This window comes from Cryptotermes secundus, unplaced genomic scaffold (genome assembly GCF_002891405.2).
Source record: "Cryptotermes secundus unplaced genomic scaffold, Csec_1.0 scaffold79, whole genome shotgun sequence".
Classification (NCBI taxonomy): domain Eukaryota; kingdom Metazoa; phylum Arthropoda; class Insecta; order Blattodea; family Kalotermitidae; genus Cryptotermes; species Cryptotermes secundus.
The window spans coordinates 2,168,574-2,188,781 of record NW_019741974.1 but is presented as its reverse complement, the minus strand read 5'-3'; the positions used below and the strand labels follow the sequence as shown (position 1 = coordinate 2,188,781).

General features: G+C 38.3%; 2 protein-coding genes across 4 annotated transcripts in view; both read right to left on the bottom strand.

The window, feature by feature from the left end:
- LOC111872797 (tyrosine-protein phosphatase non-receptor type 13-like) overlaps positions 1-1,251 on the bottom strand; it is a 442,331-nt gene extending 441,080 nt beyond the window's left edge. The window contains exon 1 of the mRNA XM_033754857.1: positions 795-1,251. The gene's annotated coding sequence lies outside the window, so the exon portion shown is untranslated. The remainder of the gene's footprint in view (positions 1-794) is intronic.
- Positions 1,252-8,798: 7,547 nt separating this feature from the next.
- On the bottom strand, positions 8,799-18,732 carry LOC111872836 (E3 ubiquitin-protein ligase RNF181). Of its 3 annotated transcripts, none has more exons than XM_023867044.2 (5): positions 18,080-18,168; positions 16,390-16,427; positions 15,709-15,919; positions 12,268-12,377; positions 8,799-9,608 (listed from the first exon to the last, which is right to left on the bottom strand). In XM_023867044.2, the coding sequence occupies exons 3-5, from the start codon at positions 15,899-15,901 to the stop codon at positions 9,474-9,476; spliced, it is 438 nt and encodes a 145-aa protein (XP_023722812.1). In that variant the 5' UTR covers positions 15,902-15,919; positions 16,390-16,427; positions 18,080-18,168; the 3' UTR covers positions 8,799-9,473. The 3 variants fall into 3 exon arrangements, with proteins under 3 accessions (XP_023722812.1, XP_023722811.1, XP_023722810.1); XM_023867043.1 differs by having other exon boundaries at positions 16,390-16,479; positions 18,080-18,166; XM_023867042.2 differs by lacking the exon at positions 16,390-16,427 and having other exon boundaries at positions 18,080-18,732.
- Between the last annotated feature and the right edge of the window lie 1,476 nt (positions 18,733-20,208).

The window sequence follows — 20,208 nt, the reverse complement described above, 5'->3', positions numbered from 1 at the left end:
TCATCACTTTTATCTTCAGTTGGGGCATGTGCACAAATAAGGCTATAGTTAAAAAACTTTCCCTTAATTCGTAGCCTACATGTTCTGTGAGATTTTGCCTGGAAGTCTAAAATAAGATGCTTCCTTTTTTTATTAACAATAAAACCTGTTCCAAACATGTGACTCTTCTTCTGACAACTATAGAATACAACATGCCGGACAGGTCAAGGGGTAGGAACCAGAGAGGGATACCCTGGTCCTCCAGGTTGGGGGTTGGGAGTGAGGCTAACGACCTCACACTGTAAAAACTAAATTGTTCAGAAATCCGAGGAAAGAGTAGCCGGACGGACCTATTCAAGATGACCTGGAAAATGTTTAAAGGATTTGAGAATTGGATCTTGGAATGTATTATCTCTTTACAGAGCCGGAGGACTAAAAATGCTACTTCAACAACTAGATAGCCATAAACTAGATATCACTGCTATACAAGAACTGAGGTGGTTGGGTAAATTGTAATTAGAATAAAAACATGGGGGGAAAGTGATTCTGATGGGAAAGCCATAAGGAAAGAGACCACTAGGAAGATCTTAATGTAGGTGGCTTGATAATACTAAAACAAATATCAAATAAACAGGGTGGGGTGGAATGGTCTGGGCTGATCTGGATCAAGATACAGACTAGTGGTGGGCCCTTGTAAACATTGTGGAAACCTTAAGGTTTTGGGAAATTCGTGGGTAACTGAGGAACTGGTAGCTTCATAAGGACTCAGCTCCACGGTATTCGAGCATAAAAATAAGTGATAAAACAACACTTACCTTAAATCCAAATCTTCTACGTTGCTGTCTGAAGTTATAAATCCAACACGACCCCAAATGGATACAAAACACCAGAAATTACACAGTTCGAATCCTGATTATTTGTCATACTGTAAAAGTAGGCATGAAATTTAAAACAGATATAATTTGACAATCACCATTACTAGACTGCGGAATGCAACCACAAACTAGTGTTTGGAAATTTCATTGGCGCGAAGTAATTATTCCTTGCATTATATCTCACTTAAAATGGATATTTAAAGTGCATCGTATAATCTCAAGAAACTTATTGTATATATGGCGGTAAATAAAAACGAACGTCCATAAGGGCAATGCGCGAGACAACCTACGAATACAAACACTGAGCATTCAAATGACGATACCGCCATTTTAATTGTATAAATAACACACAGCCATTGGTCAGCCATCTAATTCCACCGATTCATATTGTGCCTGATCGTGTCACGTGTCCATCGTGCCCATCGTGCCTGTACATTCTGCAGAATCTTGCTTCACGTCCTGAAAACTCGAAAGGGTAACAACCACAAGCACAAGCTGCGCTTTTGTCGACTGCCATCTATGAACAGCGTTCATTCTGATAGCATTACACCTATCTTATTCGTCTGAACCAATTATACACAATTATCAATTTTGCCAGGACGTTCATGTTCATATGATCTTAATCCTTGTGACTTTTTTCTTCTGTGGTGGTTTGAAGGGCAAAGTATACAACAGTAACCCCCACCCCCAAAAAATTAATATTCGTAGAGAAATTTAAAATATTTCTGTAGAACAGTTTCATAGGGTAAATCAACCGGTGAGAGTAATGTCTACATGTAGAGAGACACCATTTTCAACACCTTATATGGTCTGTGAATTGTAACTACTTCAAACTGAACATATCAAAAAGTACAAGTCGAATGCCCATCAGTAAAGCTCTATGATACAGTCATCAGTTATACAGAACATACAAAATTTTTGGGAGTTTAGTTGGATAAGAATCTAAGGTGGACTGTACATACTCAAGAACTAGCAAATAAATTATGTAAAATATGTTTTGCCTTACAAGTATTCAAAAGAATGTCAGGGTTAGAGACTGTTCGCACCTTATATTATGCTTATTTTCAATCCTTGTTTTATATGGATTGATATTTTGGGGCAATTCAGGAAATGCAAACTTGATCTTTAGGTTGCAGAAGAGAGCTATTAGAGCTATGATACAAATCCCAAAAACCATTAGTTGTAAACAATATTTTAAATCGTTACATATATTACCTTTACCATGTCTGTATATATATGAAATTCTAGTTTACATAAAAACCAATTTGAATGTTTTCATAACCAATTCAGGAATACACTTGCACAATACAAGGAGAAAAGAGGACTTGTTCATAGTGCCATGTAATATGAGTCTATACAAAAACAATTTCAATAATATTGTACTTCGTATAGTAAATCAGTTTCCACAATATATTAAAGAGATACCAGTACTATACAAGTTTAAAAATACTTTGAAAACATTCCTACTTGATCATTATTTCTATAGTATAGATGAGTTTCTCTTCTTTGGGGACAAATCCTAGTTCTAATAGCTTGTAAACATATATTTCAAGAATAATTAACTTGTAGATTTTAATATTAGTAATGTTACAGGAATGCCTACTGCCCTACTCTGTATTTTTTCTTACAGGAACGAGATTGAGGATACCAGGGTATTATGTGCCGGGATAGAAGGATCGGGTCTTGAGGCATACAGCGGTGTTGTGTGTTAAACAATTATATTAGTTCTATTATTAGAATCATCATTGTATTATCTTAGTATATTATTATTATTTTATTCTTATTTATTATTGTAAAGTATTTGACTTGTCCTATATCATGTATAATGATCCATGGATATGAAGTAAATAAATAAATAAATAATTCATTGAAAAAATTCGCATGCACCTCTCTGCTAACGCCACGACATATACAGGTCTCCGTGATCCAATGAACATAGATAAGAACCTCCCTACATTTAAAATAATTGCATGGAAGTAAGTCTGTATTTGTATTATGACATGTTCTGCATCCTCTGGTTTGGCCCAAAGAAGGATCTATGGAATACTTAGAAACTTAAACTGTACCATGATTGTTACAATTTTTGTATTGCGCTACAAAATGGAGCGCAGAATGATATGCTCTGCCTTGGGAGCAATCCAACGCAAAAGGCAGGAGGAGTTACTATTCTTCTGCTTTCCCAGGAATTCAGCATGATATTGTCGTATGTTAGGGATGTGACTATAGATGGGGTTTGGATTGGTGAATGGATTTGTTGGCCAGTTATACACATGACTTTGGACTGCAAGAAATTATAGCGCTATTACTGATCTACACACTTTATAAATCACTAGAGCACATACTAGGTTTTCCCTAACTTCTTTCACTAGTCATTTCCTTGTAATGGATCTTAACAATGGAGATTCTTCAGCTTCTGTGATCATGCCGTTGTCTGCTGGTTAACACTCCACAACTGAACTCAACTCGACTCTGTTCTATCCTGCTCTATGAGGAAGAGGAGGAAGAAGGGGGGGGGTAAGAAACTATATCTCCGATTTTAAAGGTTTCTAGGCAGTGTCCGCTTGTCCTTCTAGTATAGGTAGAGCAGGCATATCCAACACATCGATTGCGGTACGATTTTTGGTCGATCTCATAGGCCTATAAGGAAATTATACCTGAAAAGCATGTAAATTCATGTGAAAATTGCTTTACACTTGTGTTAAGTGTGGGGAGTCCCTACTCTATCCTTATCACGTGAACACTTATTTCATCACTTGTCAGCTGCGTGTGTTCTGATGCAAGAGTGATCGACAGAACATGTGATTCACTTCGTTCCCTCCCTCCAGTCAACTGTGAATCCCCATACATTGAACAAACAAGCGAGATGTAATATTATATTAGCTGTTAGTGGAGATTTGTCGCTTTGCTGTGCATTAAACAAATATAGAGTTTGGGGATGAGCTCAGTGTAATCAAAGGGACAGTAAATGCTCTGCCCACGTTATTTTATTAATTTAGAAAGCGTCTGTGTGTGTGTGTGTGTCAGATAAAACAGTTGCCTCAATATAGTGGAAAATGCAACGCCTCGGTATCCTTGTCAAAAAAGGGTAATCTGGAACGTCATTATAATGCTCTCCATGCTGATTTTCCACCGAAAAGTGAAATTCGTAAACTTAAGCTCAAAGAACTTAAATCGAAATTAGCTGCTCAGCAACAGTTGATGGCAAAACCAAGGTCACTTTCTAACAATGCAACCAAATCATCCTTCAAGGTCAGCAATCTGATCATTAAAAAATGCAAACCTTTCACTGAAGGGGAATTTGTAAAAGAGTGTATTCTTGAAATAGCTGATAATCTTTTTGAAGGATTTAAAAATAAGAATGAGATCATAGCTACTATTCAAGATCTTCAATTATCAAGAAACACCATTGTGTGGCAACTAGAAATGTGTGGAAACATAACTGAACAGTTGTTGAAAGATGTTTCCAATTGTGTTGCTTTCTCCCTCCAATTGGATGAATCTACAGACATCAGAGACACAGCCCAGTCACTAGTTTCTATTCGGATGGTTTTTGAAGATTTCAGCATCAGAGAAGAACTACTTGGAATGATTTCTTTAAAATGTAGAACTACAGGTCAGGAAATATTTAATTCTTTCTAGTCTTCTGTCACAAAGTCTAATGTTCCATTACATAAACTTGTTTCCATTAATATTGATGGGGCAAAATCAATGACAGGTCAGGTTAATGGTTTTATTGCCCTCCGTAGACAGCATGACGACTTCCCTGATTTCCTTTCTTACCACTGGATCATTCACCAGTAAGTTTTGGAAAGCAGGAGACTCAATGCAAAGACTGTTATAGACATAGCTTTTAAAATTGTAAATTCAATTTGTGGTAAATCACTTCAAAAACGGCTTTTCAATCTAACTCTTGAGGAAGGGACACTGGATATCATTTTGCACACAGATGTAAGGTGGCTGAGTAGGTACAAATTTTTGCAGAGATTTCGTAGTTTGCTGAGTGAAATAAACAGTTTTTGAAGGAGAGGGGAGATGAGATGGTTGATCGGTGTGGCCGTGGGTGAACTGGGAGTTTCAATCATCTGGTTACCTGTAAAGAGATCTTAGAGCTGATTATCGTGCAAAGGGATAAGGGACGCAGATGTTTATCACCGGTGGGATCGTAGTGTCCTAGTGTCTGAATCCGACTGCTTACACTGGTTACCGACTTCTGATACAATGTCCTCACTCACCTCTTGAAATTACTTTTTATTGACATTCCCATCTGTTCGTGTAAGGTTATTATTATTATTATTCATGATGTAATAGTTTTATTGTTTGTTGCTTAATCATTGTTGCTACTGTTACCATCGTGATAATTTAATTCCTATGGTACCAATCACATTAATTCAGTTTTGGTTTCCTAACTTTAAGTAACCCATTACAAGGAACACTATATGAAATTTACTCAGAAACTAAAGACATGTTCCCTTCAGAATACATGAAGCCCAGCTTCCTATTATATTCTAGTCCTAAATATCTTTTGTTGTTAATGTAGTGGTTAAATATTATAAATTTATAATGAAACCAACAATTAAGTTTGACCTATGTCTGCATTAACTTTCTTAGACATGGTCCCATAATTTAATACCTTCACCATGCTTTTGATATTGGCTGATGAAGAATTATTTCTAGCTTTCAGACAATATGTTTTACTTTTACAGGACCTTGGTATGGACAGGGAAAGTTTGAATATCCTGCATTATTAATTCTGCTAGAATGCTGCACGACATTACACTATGTTATTTCATTACTGTGGTTACAATATTCCATTTGGTATTAAACTTGTAAATATGAGTATATTTTCAGATTCATAAGGTTCATCCTAGTTCTGCAATTGTTTTATTGCTTTTTATATATTATTAAATTCAATATTTACCTTGTTAACAAGACTCTTTCAGATTCCTGAGTTTCATCATATTACTGCAATTAATATATGTGGAAACCTTGTAATATATTGTCACATGCTGCCTATGTAACACAAGAAATAAATTCACAAAGGTCTCAAATTTAGCAAATATGTTTATTGGCCTATCTCCTCTACACTTACAAGTACAATTATTCACAATCACAGTTACTGCCTCGAAGCCAATTGAAGACTGACTACTCTTCTAAGATCAGCTACAAACTGAACTCGTCTCTTGTTGAAGCTGGAGTTTTATAACTTCCACACAGACTCGATAGGGAATGCTACACCCGTCCCCACACGCTTCACTTCGACGCGGTGTATGCCTCGACTAAATTCAGCGGAATGAGTCTTATATCCCAGGGGTACACGGGTGTTGGCTCGCTTACGTCGTTTTTTTGGATGCGGGCTCGATCGGTTAACCCCCTAGCACAGGTTCCACATGAACACCCTCACTCCCTGGCCTCTACCCACTAACTCACCCCTTACCCCCGCTGCTGCTTCCAGAAACCACGTTCTTAGCCATCTCGAACTTTCCACTGGGAGGTTTTCATGACCAAATACACGGACCCCTTCCGGTCTGCACACCTTCTAGAAGTTTCTCGAAGCTTCGATCCACAGGTCCTCCACCCCCACAGGCATGGACGGAAGAAGGTATACCTACTCCCCCTTGAATGCAATGGACTCACCAACCTCCCTTCAGTCCCTCGCAACAAAAGGCCAGTTCAGAGGACCATGAACCCTCCGGGGCATCTCACTTCCACAGCCAAACCCAATCGCCAGGCATAAACAGATAAGATACCTCCACGAAGGGTGCGTACGGCTACAATACCATCTTGAAGGGTTCATTCTACTCGCTGCTATCGAAACGTTGCTTTAACAATTCATGTGTAACGGTGGAAAATGTTAGGATGTTAGTCACTGTATAGCAATGGATGCGTTCCGATGTAGCAGGAACGTTGGTCATTGTCTAGGAAATCAACTCTGATCTCAACCATTCCAGTTTTCTGGCATATCACATTATATATGTAATTTATAATACATTAATGTAACTGAAGATCATGTTTTAAATAGCATTCAGGTGTAATTCATATGCTCTGCATCCTCTTGTGTATGCCTCGACTAAATGACTAATGACCAAAACATGTAGCACATAACAAACATCTCAATAAACTGATTTTATCAACATTCGAGTCCATCAGTTATTCGCTGGAATGTAGAATTGTGACTGATGGACAAATTTATATAGTATAATTCAGGTGTATGTTGTGAACAAAGTTATGAGGTTGAATACAGTTATCTCTGATGGAAACAGATGTTTCATTCAAGTTTACCCAACTTCAGCTTCTCTATACACTTATGAATATGTCTTCTGTGAATGTTATAGACCACAATGTCCAGTGCATTTCAGTAAGGGTGTGCTGGACTGATGTAAATGAAGTTTCGACTGCTGAGAAACTTTCTCCTGATAGATGAGTGAAGTGTTATTACTCAGACACACTTCTAAGAACGACTGCAGTACAAGAGATCATGAATGCAAAATTATTCATGGATATGTGAACTCTGGATTCAGGAGGCTTAGTACCCTTTATACAGCCTGCGCTCTTGGCAGTGGATGCAGACATTTTGCAGAGACAGCCTGAAAGTTGCAAATAGATAGCAGCATAATGTATAATTTGTGATATCATAGTGGTTGCGTTACCACCATACTCACTGTCATAGTGATCCTTCACAGCTGCTGTGCTTCACCATTACAAAGTATACAAATGAAATGGAGGATGATACTAGTAGTCACGATTCTAGGAGTCACTTTGTCTCTTTCTGCAGGTTCTTGTAAACGAACCATCGAATTCCATAAAAGGGGGCTAATTTCTTCATTAACTGCGCAATTACTAGTTCCCCAAGGACGATATGGGTTATTTCCTACTACACAAAGATTTAATATAAAAATTAAATTTTGTGGAATAGCTTACATGTATATATAGATCTCTATATTTTTTAACTGATCATTACCTACTGGCCTAATTCGTAAATATTAAGACTTAGGACTTATTTTTTTATTGCTAGTGGGGTGGGACTAAGTCCCTTGTACTGCAGCCACTTCTGGCCTATTGTACCAGCCCCACATGATAGGTGAGGGTGATTGTGGAGTAATTGGTGGAATGAAGATTGGCAGGGGAAACCGAAGTACTCGGAGAAAACCTGCCCCAGCTCCACTTTGTCCACCACAAATCCCACTTGACCAGACCCGGGATCGAACCCAGGCTGCCATTGTGGGAAGCCAGTGACTAACCACTTGAGCTATGGCGCAGCCTCAAGACTTAGGACTTAATACCAATCTTGTACTAAATGTGACTTATACTCAATTTTGCATTAACTATTCTAAGAATTAGTGGTGAGGAATGTTTAGATAAGAGCTACTAGAACAATCTTTGATAGCCAGTGTGGCATGTGAACCACTTACTCTTCCCACCAGCTCAATTAAAGAAACTTCCAGAACATTCTCAATTTGTGGAACAGTGTGGAAGCTTCAAGAAAAATCCTGATGCAGAAAATTCTGAAGTATTGTGTCATCCAAGAGTATTTAAAGGACTGATTTCAGATGGCAAGGGGCAGATCATCAGAGTATCACATTCAGTATGTGTATATACAGCATCAATAGTCTAGTAGTATTCAATACAACCACTGGGTGTCGTGTACAGTTGTGTACCAGAACAGATTTATCTGTGACATAAAGTGACTGACTGGTAAAATCATGTAGTGTTGTCAAATAAATCAAGTACATTATTTCATCAGTAAAGTGTGATCCAGAGACTTCTTCCATAAACCCTCTCTTGTCGGAGCAAGGTCCATTAATCTCTGAAGAAAATCTCACGCTCACACCCTGAACGCTGTTCTCTTTTCTTGCCTTCAAGTCCTTCGACTTGGTTCTAACACCACTTGGCATTCATAACTACACCCGAGGCAACGTCATTGAGGGCGAGAAAGAAGTACTACTATAATGTGTACACTGTATATTCCTTCCATTTAAAATATTACAAACTCTCAAAGCACCAGACATAACCACCAAAGCCAACTGGTATTCATTATATTATACCTACTATACCAAATGAAAAAGTAATCGGAGAACTGATCTAGATACCAGGGCACACATGTATAACACACAACGAAGAAGTGGACATACTAGCTAAAAAAAGAAATTAAAATGAAAACAATCATAAATGTGCAGTACCATCCTACAGCCAATTATATGTTATCTAAACACATATAAGAAGGAGTGGCAGAATAACTTGGAGCAAATAAAGCTAATACCCTCAAACTTTACAGAAAAGTTCAACCATATGTGCATACAAAACCACAGTACAATAAATATATAATCTCCTGATCAGTTATTAGGGCTATAATAGAGCTCAGAATGCAAAAAGGATATCATAATCCATAAATAAATCCATGCATAAGTTAACTTTATAATACAAATTTATGTGAATGTGGAATTAGGGATATTTTAACACGTAAAGCCATTGATATGCAAAATAAATACTTGCATGATCATGTTCTAAAATAATGCTTTGATATATCTTCAACTCAGGATCTGAACCAGTATTTCATAGTCATAAATGGTATCAAAATGGCCCGTATTTTATAGAGCATTTTAGTATATTTCATATCACATGTTAAGTAAACATTGAATTGTGTAGAGTGTCTAACTCTGCCTCTCGCTGTTTTGCTCTTAGTTTCTCTTTCCTGTACATTTCATACTCTTCGTCATCAGTTGGTAGTTCATGACGACACAGAGGACAAGAGTTGGTCTGCAACAAAGAAACACATGAAGTGGTTGTTGAAATTAAAATTATTTCTTCCTGCAGAACTGAATGGCCTCACTGAAATCTTTAAAATTTCCCTTATGAAAAAGATGTAAGGATGATAAACCAATTATAGTAACATACCAATAAAATTAACAAAAGATTTAGAATAAGTTTGATTTACAAAATACTTTCAATCACCATCCAGCTCTCTACACAAATATCTACTAATTCATGTCACACAGGCACATACGTGGGGCAATCCAAAAGTTACCGAAATTTGAATTTTGCGCGCGAATGGTAATGAGTACATCAAAATACCGCTAGGTGTCTCCTCACACATCCTTTTTGAATCAGTGTGGCAAGCGGCGTCGAGTTGAGTGGTTGGGTTTATTGTTGGTGAACGTATTTCCATTGTTGTGTTTCCGTGAGTTTGCGGTTTTGCGATGGCTGACCTGGAGAGCAGCGTGTCTGTTGTGTCACTTTACCTACATGCCTCATAGAATACCTGGACTCCCCCCCTACACACAGGTCCAAAAGACCACTCAGCAAATGCAGAAGACCGAGGTCACTCCAGCAATCAAAAGCACCTTCTCAGAGGATCCTATGCATATAAAGCTATAAAATTTACACAAAAGCAGTTTGGTCTGAATGAGTTCAGCTGCAGCATAGCACAGATATCATTGTGGGAACCTCCCACAGTTAAACAGACAACTCAATTCCCACAGTGCAGCAAGCGCAGCTTGCAACCTGGCTGTCTGTACTGCCACACAAGCGCTCCCTAATTACCAATCACCATAGCAGCTCCAACATCCATTCGTTTGCGCATCGCCTAGCAGCAAAAGTATAAAGATGCGGGCCTCCGACACAGTAGCAGCAGCCACATCAGTCACCGCTAGGTTTGCATCAAGAGATCACAGCAGCAGGAACTCTACTAGTAACAGCACTGCAGCTGACTCTGCTTGCACACACATGGTAGGCCCGCCAACCAGCCAGCCAGCCAGTCTCGCCACTATCCTGCCGGTTCACAATCACTGGGCCATAGCAAAGAAGTAACATCAGACTGCTACAAGGAAGCATGCCACACTGGCTGGCTCACCACAACAAAGGCTTCATTCTAGCCCTTGCTGACCCACTGCACCAAGAGCGTCACTGGCCAGCCAGTCTCGCCGATAGGAGCATCTACTAGCTGCTCCTGCAAGAGTTTCATCCGGCTTCAGAAAACGGCCCTGTTGGGGGTCTCCAATACCACCAGCATCACTAGCCCAGGCTAGCCCACTATGAAGGCAGTCTCCACCAGTATTATTCAGATGTGCTCCCTGCTCATCTGTAATACCCACTTTAAGAGCGATAAACATTTGTTGTTATAGTTTTATGTGGTTGTCTCTGCCAGCATCGACATCCCACATCATTAGACAATCCAAATGCAGCGGACAAGAGTTAGTGAACTCGGTGCAAAGCAGATTAGCATTTAGTTAGTCAGTGCAGTCCACTAGTTAAGTCCATTAGCGAATTCAAGAACTACGTCAGCTTCCAGTTCAGTTCATTTCAGTTCAGTGGCAAGAAAGAAAAGGAGAGCGCATGATTAAGCAGTAACATTACAAATGAAGTAATTACTGGGCAAAGAACTGACATCAAGAGCATAAGTGGCTATTGATGGGGAGCCAGTATCTATTCCAAATAACAATAAAGGCTACAATATTTAATGAAGTATTCATTTGTGTACAATATAATATTCCATATTTACTCCTCCTTGTGCAGAACCCTGTCAGGCCGGTCCCTTCTATTCATAAGATTTCTAGTTTCACCGTGCAGCACAGTTCCAGTAATAATTTAGCATAAGCAGACAGAATAAAATTTCCACGGCCAAAAGTCCTTCCTGACTTAGCAACCGTCACTGACCAACCAGTTTTATAATACACGCCTGTGGTGCTGTCAAAAGTCACCCTCCCCCCAAAATGTATTTACAATTTAAATGTGTTTTACTACATTTTATTATGTTTGAAGGAACATGGGGGCTTTTAGTTTCACTATATTAAAGTGTGCAGGTGTCTATATGTTTACTGTCAAAAGTTTGTATCTGTTATTAGCAATGTAATTTATTTGTGTCTTGCAGTATGTCTCAGCACTTATCACTGAAGAACATATGTACCAGCCAACTACATAGGTTTTCTGATTTGTCCACTTTTATTTTATTTCTCAGTCTGCTGTAGTACAAATCACATGCCTGCACCATACACACACAAATCAATTTGCTGTACCGGTACATTCAATATTTATAACCCATCTTTCTTTTCTTCACAGATACCATTTAAAACTTACAGATTTATTAATCATTCTAATGTGAAAAAGAGAACTGATACCAGAGTTTGGAAAGAGGACTACTTCCTGTGTATAAAATTCTATTGCCTAGTTTTCTCCATGTTGCCAGCTCTGGTCTCGCTGCCAGGTAACCATAACTATATTTATAGCATACAGATGACCCTCTTCTACTGATTCATAAGTGTTTTAATCATGAAGTGATCACCATGTGGTACAACAGCAATAATTGTAATATAGAAACTGTTTCATTATTTCAGTACAATTTACTTTAAGAAAAACCTTGGCCAGGCACAGGTAGTTTTCTTAATATTTCATATTCATGAAAAATCGGTATTACACTTACTCTTTGTAACCATGGCAACAAACATGATGAATGAAAGGAATGTTTGCATGGCATCACTTTTGCACTTTCTCCAATGGTATATTCTTTCAAACATACAGGACACTGTTCACCTGTTACAAAAACATCATCAGTCTTACTAGGAGAATCATAAACCGTACTTGAACTCGTTTAAAAGATATACTAGAAATCTTTCTATGCCCTTTCACAACTCACACTTTTACTCTTCTAATTTATGAAACTGAAGGTGGAAATTAGATAAAGAATCCCAAAACCAAATCCAACAAGTCAAACTAAACTTCTCACATGCAGAAAACCCATAACCATACATAATTCACAGTGAGTCATACCATCCACATGAACATCAAATACCAAGCATCAATTAATAAATAGACTACATAAACCCAATATCAAATAAGACAAAAATTTCAAGACAAAACCATAATCATTAAGCAATACCCCAACATACCTCACACCAAAGGCTGCACCATAGCTCAAGTGGTTAGTCGCTGGCTTCCCACCACGGCGGCCCAGGTTCGATCCCGGGTCTGGTCAAGTTGGATTTGTGGTGGACAAAATAGCGCTGGGGCAAGTTTCTTCCGAGTACTTCGGTTTCCCTACCAATCTTCATTCCATCAATTGCTCCACAATCACCCTCACCTATCAACTGGGGCTGGTACTATAGGCCAGAAGTTGCCGCAGTACAGGGACTTAGTGTCCCACCCCACTAGCATTAAAAAATTACATTTCACCAAATATACAAATAGGCACTCTCTTCAATTCAGGAACACACACTACTAGCAAAAAAAACCAAAATCACCAGCAGATGAATATAGCCAAAGCGATAAACCTTAACTCAGATGTCTAGATTGCCCACTAAGGTATATTGGAAAAATAGGACAGGCCTTTAACACGACACTTAATGAATATATCCACAGTCAACTGGCAATAACAATGTTGATTGAAAACACTATCATCATATATTAAATACACAACAAATGGCGAAGTAACCAACATCATGGACATCACAAAGTGGCAAAAGAGAAGACACACTTAAATAGTCTAAAGACAGGTTATCACATTTACCTAATCAGCAATAGTAATCTTCATAAGAAAAACACCTACATCCGGGCCTGCACAAATTTTCTATAACTCCATAAACAAGTAACCAGAATAGAAAACAAAATACCTCAGGTGAACAATCTGATGGTTTTCATTAATGTATGAACACCAAACATTTACATAGGCATATACATAGTATACAGTTAGTTCTTTAAAGAGGTATTTTGTTTTCTATTCTGGTTTCTTGTTTATGGAGGTGGCTCCTGGAGTTATAGAAAATGTGTACCCTTCCAGGATGAGAGTAAATGTGAACTATCTTCTGCTGTAGCTCAGATACAGGGCAGGGAGTGATGACAGCATGTACAACCAAAACTGAAGGAGAAAGAATACCAGAGAAGGGAAGTAAATAAAGGAACAAAGAAACAAAGGAAGAACTGGAGTGAAGGAAATAAAAACATGAAAGGAAGAGATGGAGTGAAGGGGGAGAGGAAGATGTCATAACAAAGATATAAACAGAATGGGAAAACAATAAGGGAGAAAGGAGGGAAGGAATTAAAGATAAAAGAGGGATAAAGAGGAAATAAAAGATTTTCACTGTGATAAGTGATGAATCATGCACTAGCTGTAGATGAAAGAAAATTCTAGACAATATGAAAATTTTAGGTGCCATGGTGACCCACAGCCTGAAATTTGTGCAGGCCGATATTCAAAACACTACATTAATTCATAATCACCTGATAACAGCACACGCATACTCCATAAAACACACACATTACTCATAATGTCTATGCTCCATACAGACAACACTTGAACATAAGTAACACATACATATATTATTCACAATGACAAACTTAAACCCTGTGAGAAAAACTAACAGTATTATGTTTCAGCCATAATACCAAGTTGCAATAGAAAAAGACCGTAAAACCTTACTAAAACAACAGATGACAGCCCTATTAGAAAATCATACCATGTTAACCAAGAGAGAAGCAACCCACATCATTCCATCAAATTCACCATAAGCATGTGGGAACATCCCACATATCATATTTCTACAGCACCCACTTTCCCGCTCGCTTTTCACCATCACTCGCCCTAGCCAATCACGTTGGCAGAGCACTGATTGGCTAGCGCATGTAATGATCTGGATGTGGGCTAGACAGCAAGTGCTGTATAAATGCGAGCGTTGGAAGCAACGTGATTGGCTAGGGTGAGTGATGGTGAAATGTGAGCAGGAAAGTGGGTGCTATGATATGTGGGATGTTCCCACATCACTCCCCCCCTCGCGAGAATTGATGCTCATAAGTTCAGGCGAGCGGGGAAATGGATGTGGAGCCCGGAGCATGTAGTCCCTGTAGGGAACTGTGCACAAAAGTAGCTGGGGCTTGCTGGCGGTCCTGCAGAGAGCTGATTGGCTAGCACATATAATGATCTGGATGTGGGCTAGACAGCAAGTGCTGTATAAATGCTGAGCGTTGGAAGCAATGTGATTGGCTAGGGCGAGTGATGGTGAAAAGTGAGCGGGAAAGTGGGTGCTGTATAAATATGATATGTGGGATGTTCCCACAAGCATTATCACCAGTACAGGTACAATAGGACATGTGGAAGCTGACATGCCAGCGGGACCTAATATGGATTCCACCTTACACTATATGAAATCTTAACTATTGTAATCTACTGTAATCTATTGTAAACAATTTTAAGTATTGTAACTTTATTGTCTTATTGTAATCAGCCAATGTACAGTAATAACAAACATTTTAATATTAAATTCAATATCAACTTTAATTATAACTTCAACTTTAGCTTTAATTTCAAATAAATTATTATGTTAGTCAAACAAAAATTCACTGCACTGGAAACTTCACTAAACTGAAAAAAAAAAAAAAAACTTTCTATATGGCTTTCAATAAATCTGAATGCATTCAGAACATATACACCATTATTTTAAACCCATTTCCTTCCTATTCTATTCCATTTGAACAGTTCTAGAAGCATTAGCACAGCAAAAGGCACAGTGCTCATTTCAGTTAAATGACTGACAGATTGTTACTAAAAATATGGTAAGAATCACGAAGGCTCAACAAAACGAGAATTATCCTTTTAAACATTGTAGCTAAACTGTGGGGAGTTAAACTCTAGAACTTCAGCCTCTACCTGTCATTTATCACATCATGCAATTGTACTGAAATTCTTCAAAACACTTAAACAGAGAAGGGATAAACAAATAGAGAATGCCTATACAAAGATTTAATTTCTAATTACCAATTAATATTATGCATCTGAATGAACACACAGTCTGTAATAAATTTAAAATATTTCTTAATGTAATTTAATATTGAACATATATACACACACACATCCATGGCTACAAATATTTACCTGACACTGTAATTTCCTTTTCCTTCAAGTTCAAAATGGAAGCCTTTGAGGCAGAAGGTGGCAGCTTGTGCCCATGGCCCAACTCTTCCCACATTCCAAAATCCCTAAGCAGTCTTGCCAAATGTAAAAGATGGTCTGGTGTTTGTCCTTGGCCCAAAGGCTTCCAGCCCATTTCTTCAAAATAATCTGCCATGACAGCTATAAAACACACCTGAAAACAGATAAATTATAAAAAAAGCTTAGGAATACACAAAGTCCACCATAACACTACACAATTAAGTTACAAATTCAACAAACAACATATCAAAACATAATGCTGCTATGAGAAAGACTCTGGACTTGAAACTTACAGGAACTTCTGTATTATAAATTGTTTGGAGGTGTTAATAATGATTACATGAACTTTATACATATCATTTAAAGGAACTTCTGTATTATAAATTGTTTGGAAGTTTTAATAATGATTAGGCTAACTTTATACATATTATTTAACAATGCTATATCAGCTTCCGAAGTTCAAATATTCAAGAATGGCAGTAACACATAAAAATTAAATGCACAAAGACAATAGGAGCAGATCAAATTAAGGAAATATGCGCTACCACACAGTCCAAAGTCTTGTATTCTTCCATCTCCTATTTACAAATGTAAATATTAAAAGATACAGAATCATACTTTTATCTCTTGTTCTTTATGGATGTAGAACTTGATTTCTCACTCTAAAAAAGAACACAGATTGTGTCTGAGAATATGGTACTGATGAGATTGAACCTAAGAAAGCGGAAGTAACGGGACTCAGAAAAAATAAGAGTTCAAATTTGTATTCTTTATTGAATATTCTTATGGTGACCAGATCAAGGAGGGTAGAGTGTGTGGGACAGGTAGCATGCAGTATGGGAGAAATACCTTTAGAATGGATATATTCCTGTACTAAATTATAAAACATGACATGTAGATATCAAACAGGTTCATCTATCAGCAATGCCCTGAACTTATATTTAGAAGACACTCTGTTTGAACTGCAGTGGGGACACTGGTTATCCTGAGGTTCTCTGTGATTTTTCTCAGTCCCGCTTGGAAAATGACAGGACAGCAACTCAACCAGCTGCTTCCTTCAACATAATTTCCAAGTCATCCATCACTTTAACATTCAAAGCTCTGCAGCCCAGCTACGGACAGCATCATTAAACAGCACACAAATATCTGGGATATACACAGGTTGTCCCAGGAGAAACGGTCAATATTCTGGGAGGTCACAGGATCATTAATTCTAAGCAAAAAGTGTATATGTACATGTGTCCTATTCTGAACGGTTTCTGAGACAGAGCTATTTCAGTGCAGATTACACTGTACACTGCACAGATGGACAACACGCCATGTCCTCACGTGACTTGCAAACTGCATTGATGCTGATGGTGGAATTTTCGAAAATGTATTACACTACGTAGGATGTACAAACTTTTACACTTGACCAATAAGCAACGGTATTAAAACCAGTATGTATTATGTATTGTATTATCTCTTATCAGCAATTTTGGAACTGTACAGTGAAATAGCTCTATCTTGAAAACTGTTAAGAATAGCATGTATGTACATACATACTTTCTTTTGGTTAGAATGACCAATATTATGACCTCCCAGAATACTTACCTTTCCTGTTAGGACACCTTGTATATCTACAAAAACCTAAGACTTACCTGCCTACCCACCCACCAACATAACACTGACGTCTCAAAAAACTGGCATGGTTCTGAACCCACATCACATTACATCACTGTAATTTACGCTGCAATATGCTGGTTCTTTTGGTGTAACACCAACTGGATTACACACAGAACAAAATGTAGGGCTAATTACAACAAATTTCAATCAACAATTTGTGTTAGTTGGTTGAGGCACTATGCTACAAGTCGGAAGGTCGCCGGTTCGAGTCCCGATCAGGTAGAATTTACAATTTACCTAAATCTTCCAAACACACTAGAGCCCTGGAGTCGACTAAGCCTCTAACAGAAATGATAACCATGAATCTTCCTGTGGGGTAACGGGCGGCCGACGCGTAATGCTGACAACCTTACCGCCATCTGTGGCTAAAGTGTGGGAGCCTCGACGTCTCACAAATCTATGAGCCTTCACGGCGTGTTACAAGGATAGCTTTCAACTATACAGGTGTATCACAAATTACAATGCAACCTTACTGCAAATATTCAATAACATCCTTCAGATTTCCGATATTCTTGGGGTGCGTCGCAGGGAGCTTTGACAGACAGGCATCAACTTTTCGGGGAAACCAACAGGTTCCTTGGAAACGCTGGTTTCTATATATAAAACTACACAGTACTGCATTACAGAATACCGCTATCTTGTTACTTACTCCTGTGGCAACCTCAAATCGCACTGTTATCTTTCTTGAATACACCAAATTTAAAATTGCACTAAATGACATAAGCACATTCACACACCCGATGGAACCTGACGACTTTCTGCATTTAATTTCTAATAACCACCAATCACGAATTACCAGCCAGTGTCACCAACGTCACCAACAATGAGCCCCTGTTTATACACCATTTCATCATCATCATTATTATGCTCTAGCTGACATGTTATTGAACTTTGGGTTGCGTAAAATGCTATGGATTTTTTGAGAAGCTGATCAACTAATTAGTTAAGACTAAAAAAAAAGAGCTGCCTTTGCATGTGACCCAAAGAGATCTGCTTAATTTCTATTTCGTCTTCGTATTTCTTCCCATTTACGTGGCCCAACTAATTGCCAAACAGTCAGAGAGTTTCCGAACTATAGCAAAAGGGTAAGTCGCTATTCGTTCTTATACGTCTATGTTCAGAATGACTAAAGCAAATAGCATGGACGAATGGTGAACAGACGGTCGGTTTTCTAAGCCGAATACACTATGCTTATTTTAGAAAAACGAATTATGTTTTTATTCGACTGTGCTGATCATGAAGCATAAAAGTACTATCATAATATCCAGTAACGAAGTTACTTCCTTAGACCCCTTAGACTATCCGAGATACAAAATCACAAAAATCCATTCCTGTAGCAAATGCCACCAAGAGGGACAGGGATTTTTGTCTGCAGAACGTGAGAGATTCGTCAGCACCGATCACTAATATCACAAAGAATAGTAAGCGTGTGAGAGAGCGAGAGACCCGTGCCCACGAATCACTAATATCACAGAAAGTAGTACCGAGAGAAACGGATATACTTCAACCTTGAATATTACGTGTTTAGCATTGAGACGAGTTGCAGGAAAAAATGAAAAAAAAAGAAGGAGTTTTATAGGAGGCCGGAATTGGCTGAATAGGTCCAGATAGGTCGATGCATTCACAAATCCTGATGATCTGGATGTGTCAAGGGTTAAATGCAAAAGGACCAGGAAAAAGAGGATTTGGCTAGTAATAGGCGATATTCAGACATAATATGAGTATTTTCATAGCAGTAGTGGCAGCAGTGCTGTACCTGGTTTCTTTCCACAGACAAGTATGAAATGAAGTTCACACTGTAAAATGCGACTTTATGTTGAGATGAACCTACTTAACAAGCTTCATATTTAAAACCTTACTTAAACATCGAAATGTACTACAGGTATATTGCCATTCTACACACTTTCAGTTCGACGTTCCTCACACATTAGGATTATCCGTCCTCACTAGTCTTTTTCTGACGAAGGATATTAATACAGAAACCATCACTTCAGATCACCATGAAGTCTTCTTGTAATTTCGTCTTCAATCACTCTATATTCCTCTGTTGTAATCTGTGTTCAACGAATCTTCACATCATGGTCTTATATGAACAGCATTTTTTTTTTCTGAGCCCCATGTAGAAGAGGCTGAGGGTACTCCTGTGAGGTTGGAACAAACAATAATACTGAACTTCATAGCTGCACTGTTCAGAAAACTTACTGTCATCAATGTGGGATGTCGTTATATGAAGAGACAACCACTTGTTGAACTGTTCTATAATATTTATTATAAGTTGCACAGTATACACAGATGAACTTGAGTTTGAAGAACTGAAGTATAGTACCAACAATATTACTGCTTCCAACACCCACACCACACTTCTAAAAGTCAAAATCACATTGCGACTGACGGCCAGTCAGTCAGTAAGTCTTGGTGTCGAGCCCCATCTGGGGCTTATGACCAGATATTAATTATTACCATTTGACAGTTACGGTCTTATTTCTGCGAGGTGCCCTCTCTGACGAGAGGACGGCTCTGTCTTTTGTATGTGCTGCTGGCTCTTGCCAGCGACACTTCTTTATAGTCAGAGTTGCATTTCCCAAATACTGGAGAAAAAATGGGAGTACAATGAGACAGTACATCAGCTATTCATTCATAGACTTCAAGAAAGCCTATGATTCAGTTAGAAGGTAAGTATTGTACAGTATTCTGATACAGTTTGGGATACCCATGAAACTAGTTAGGCTGATTAAAATGTGTTTAAACGAAATGTGTAGTAAAGTCCATATAGGTAAA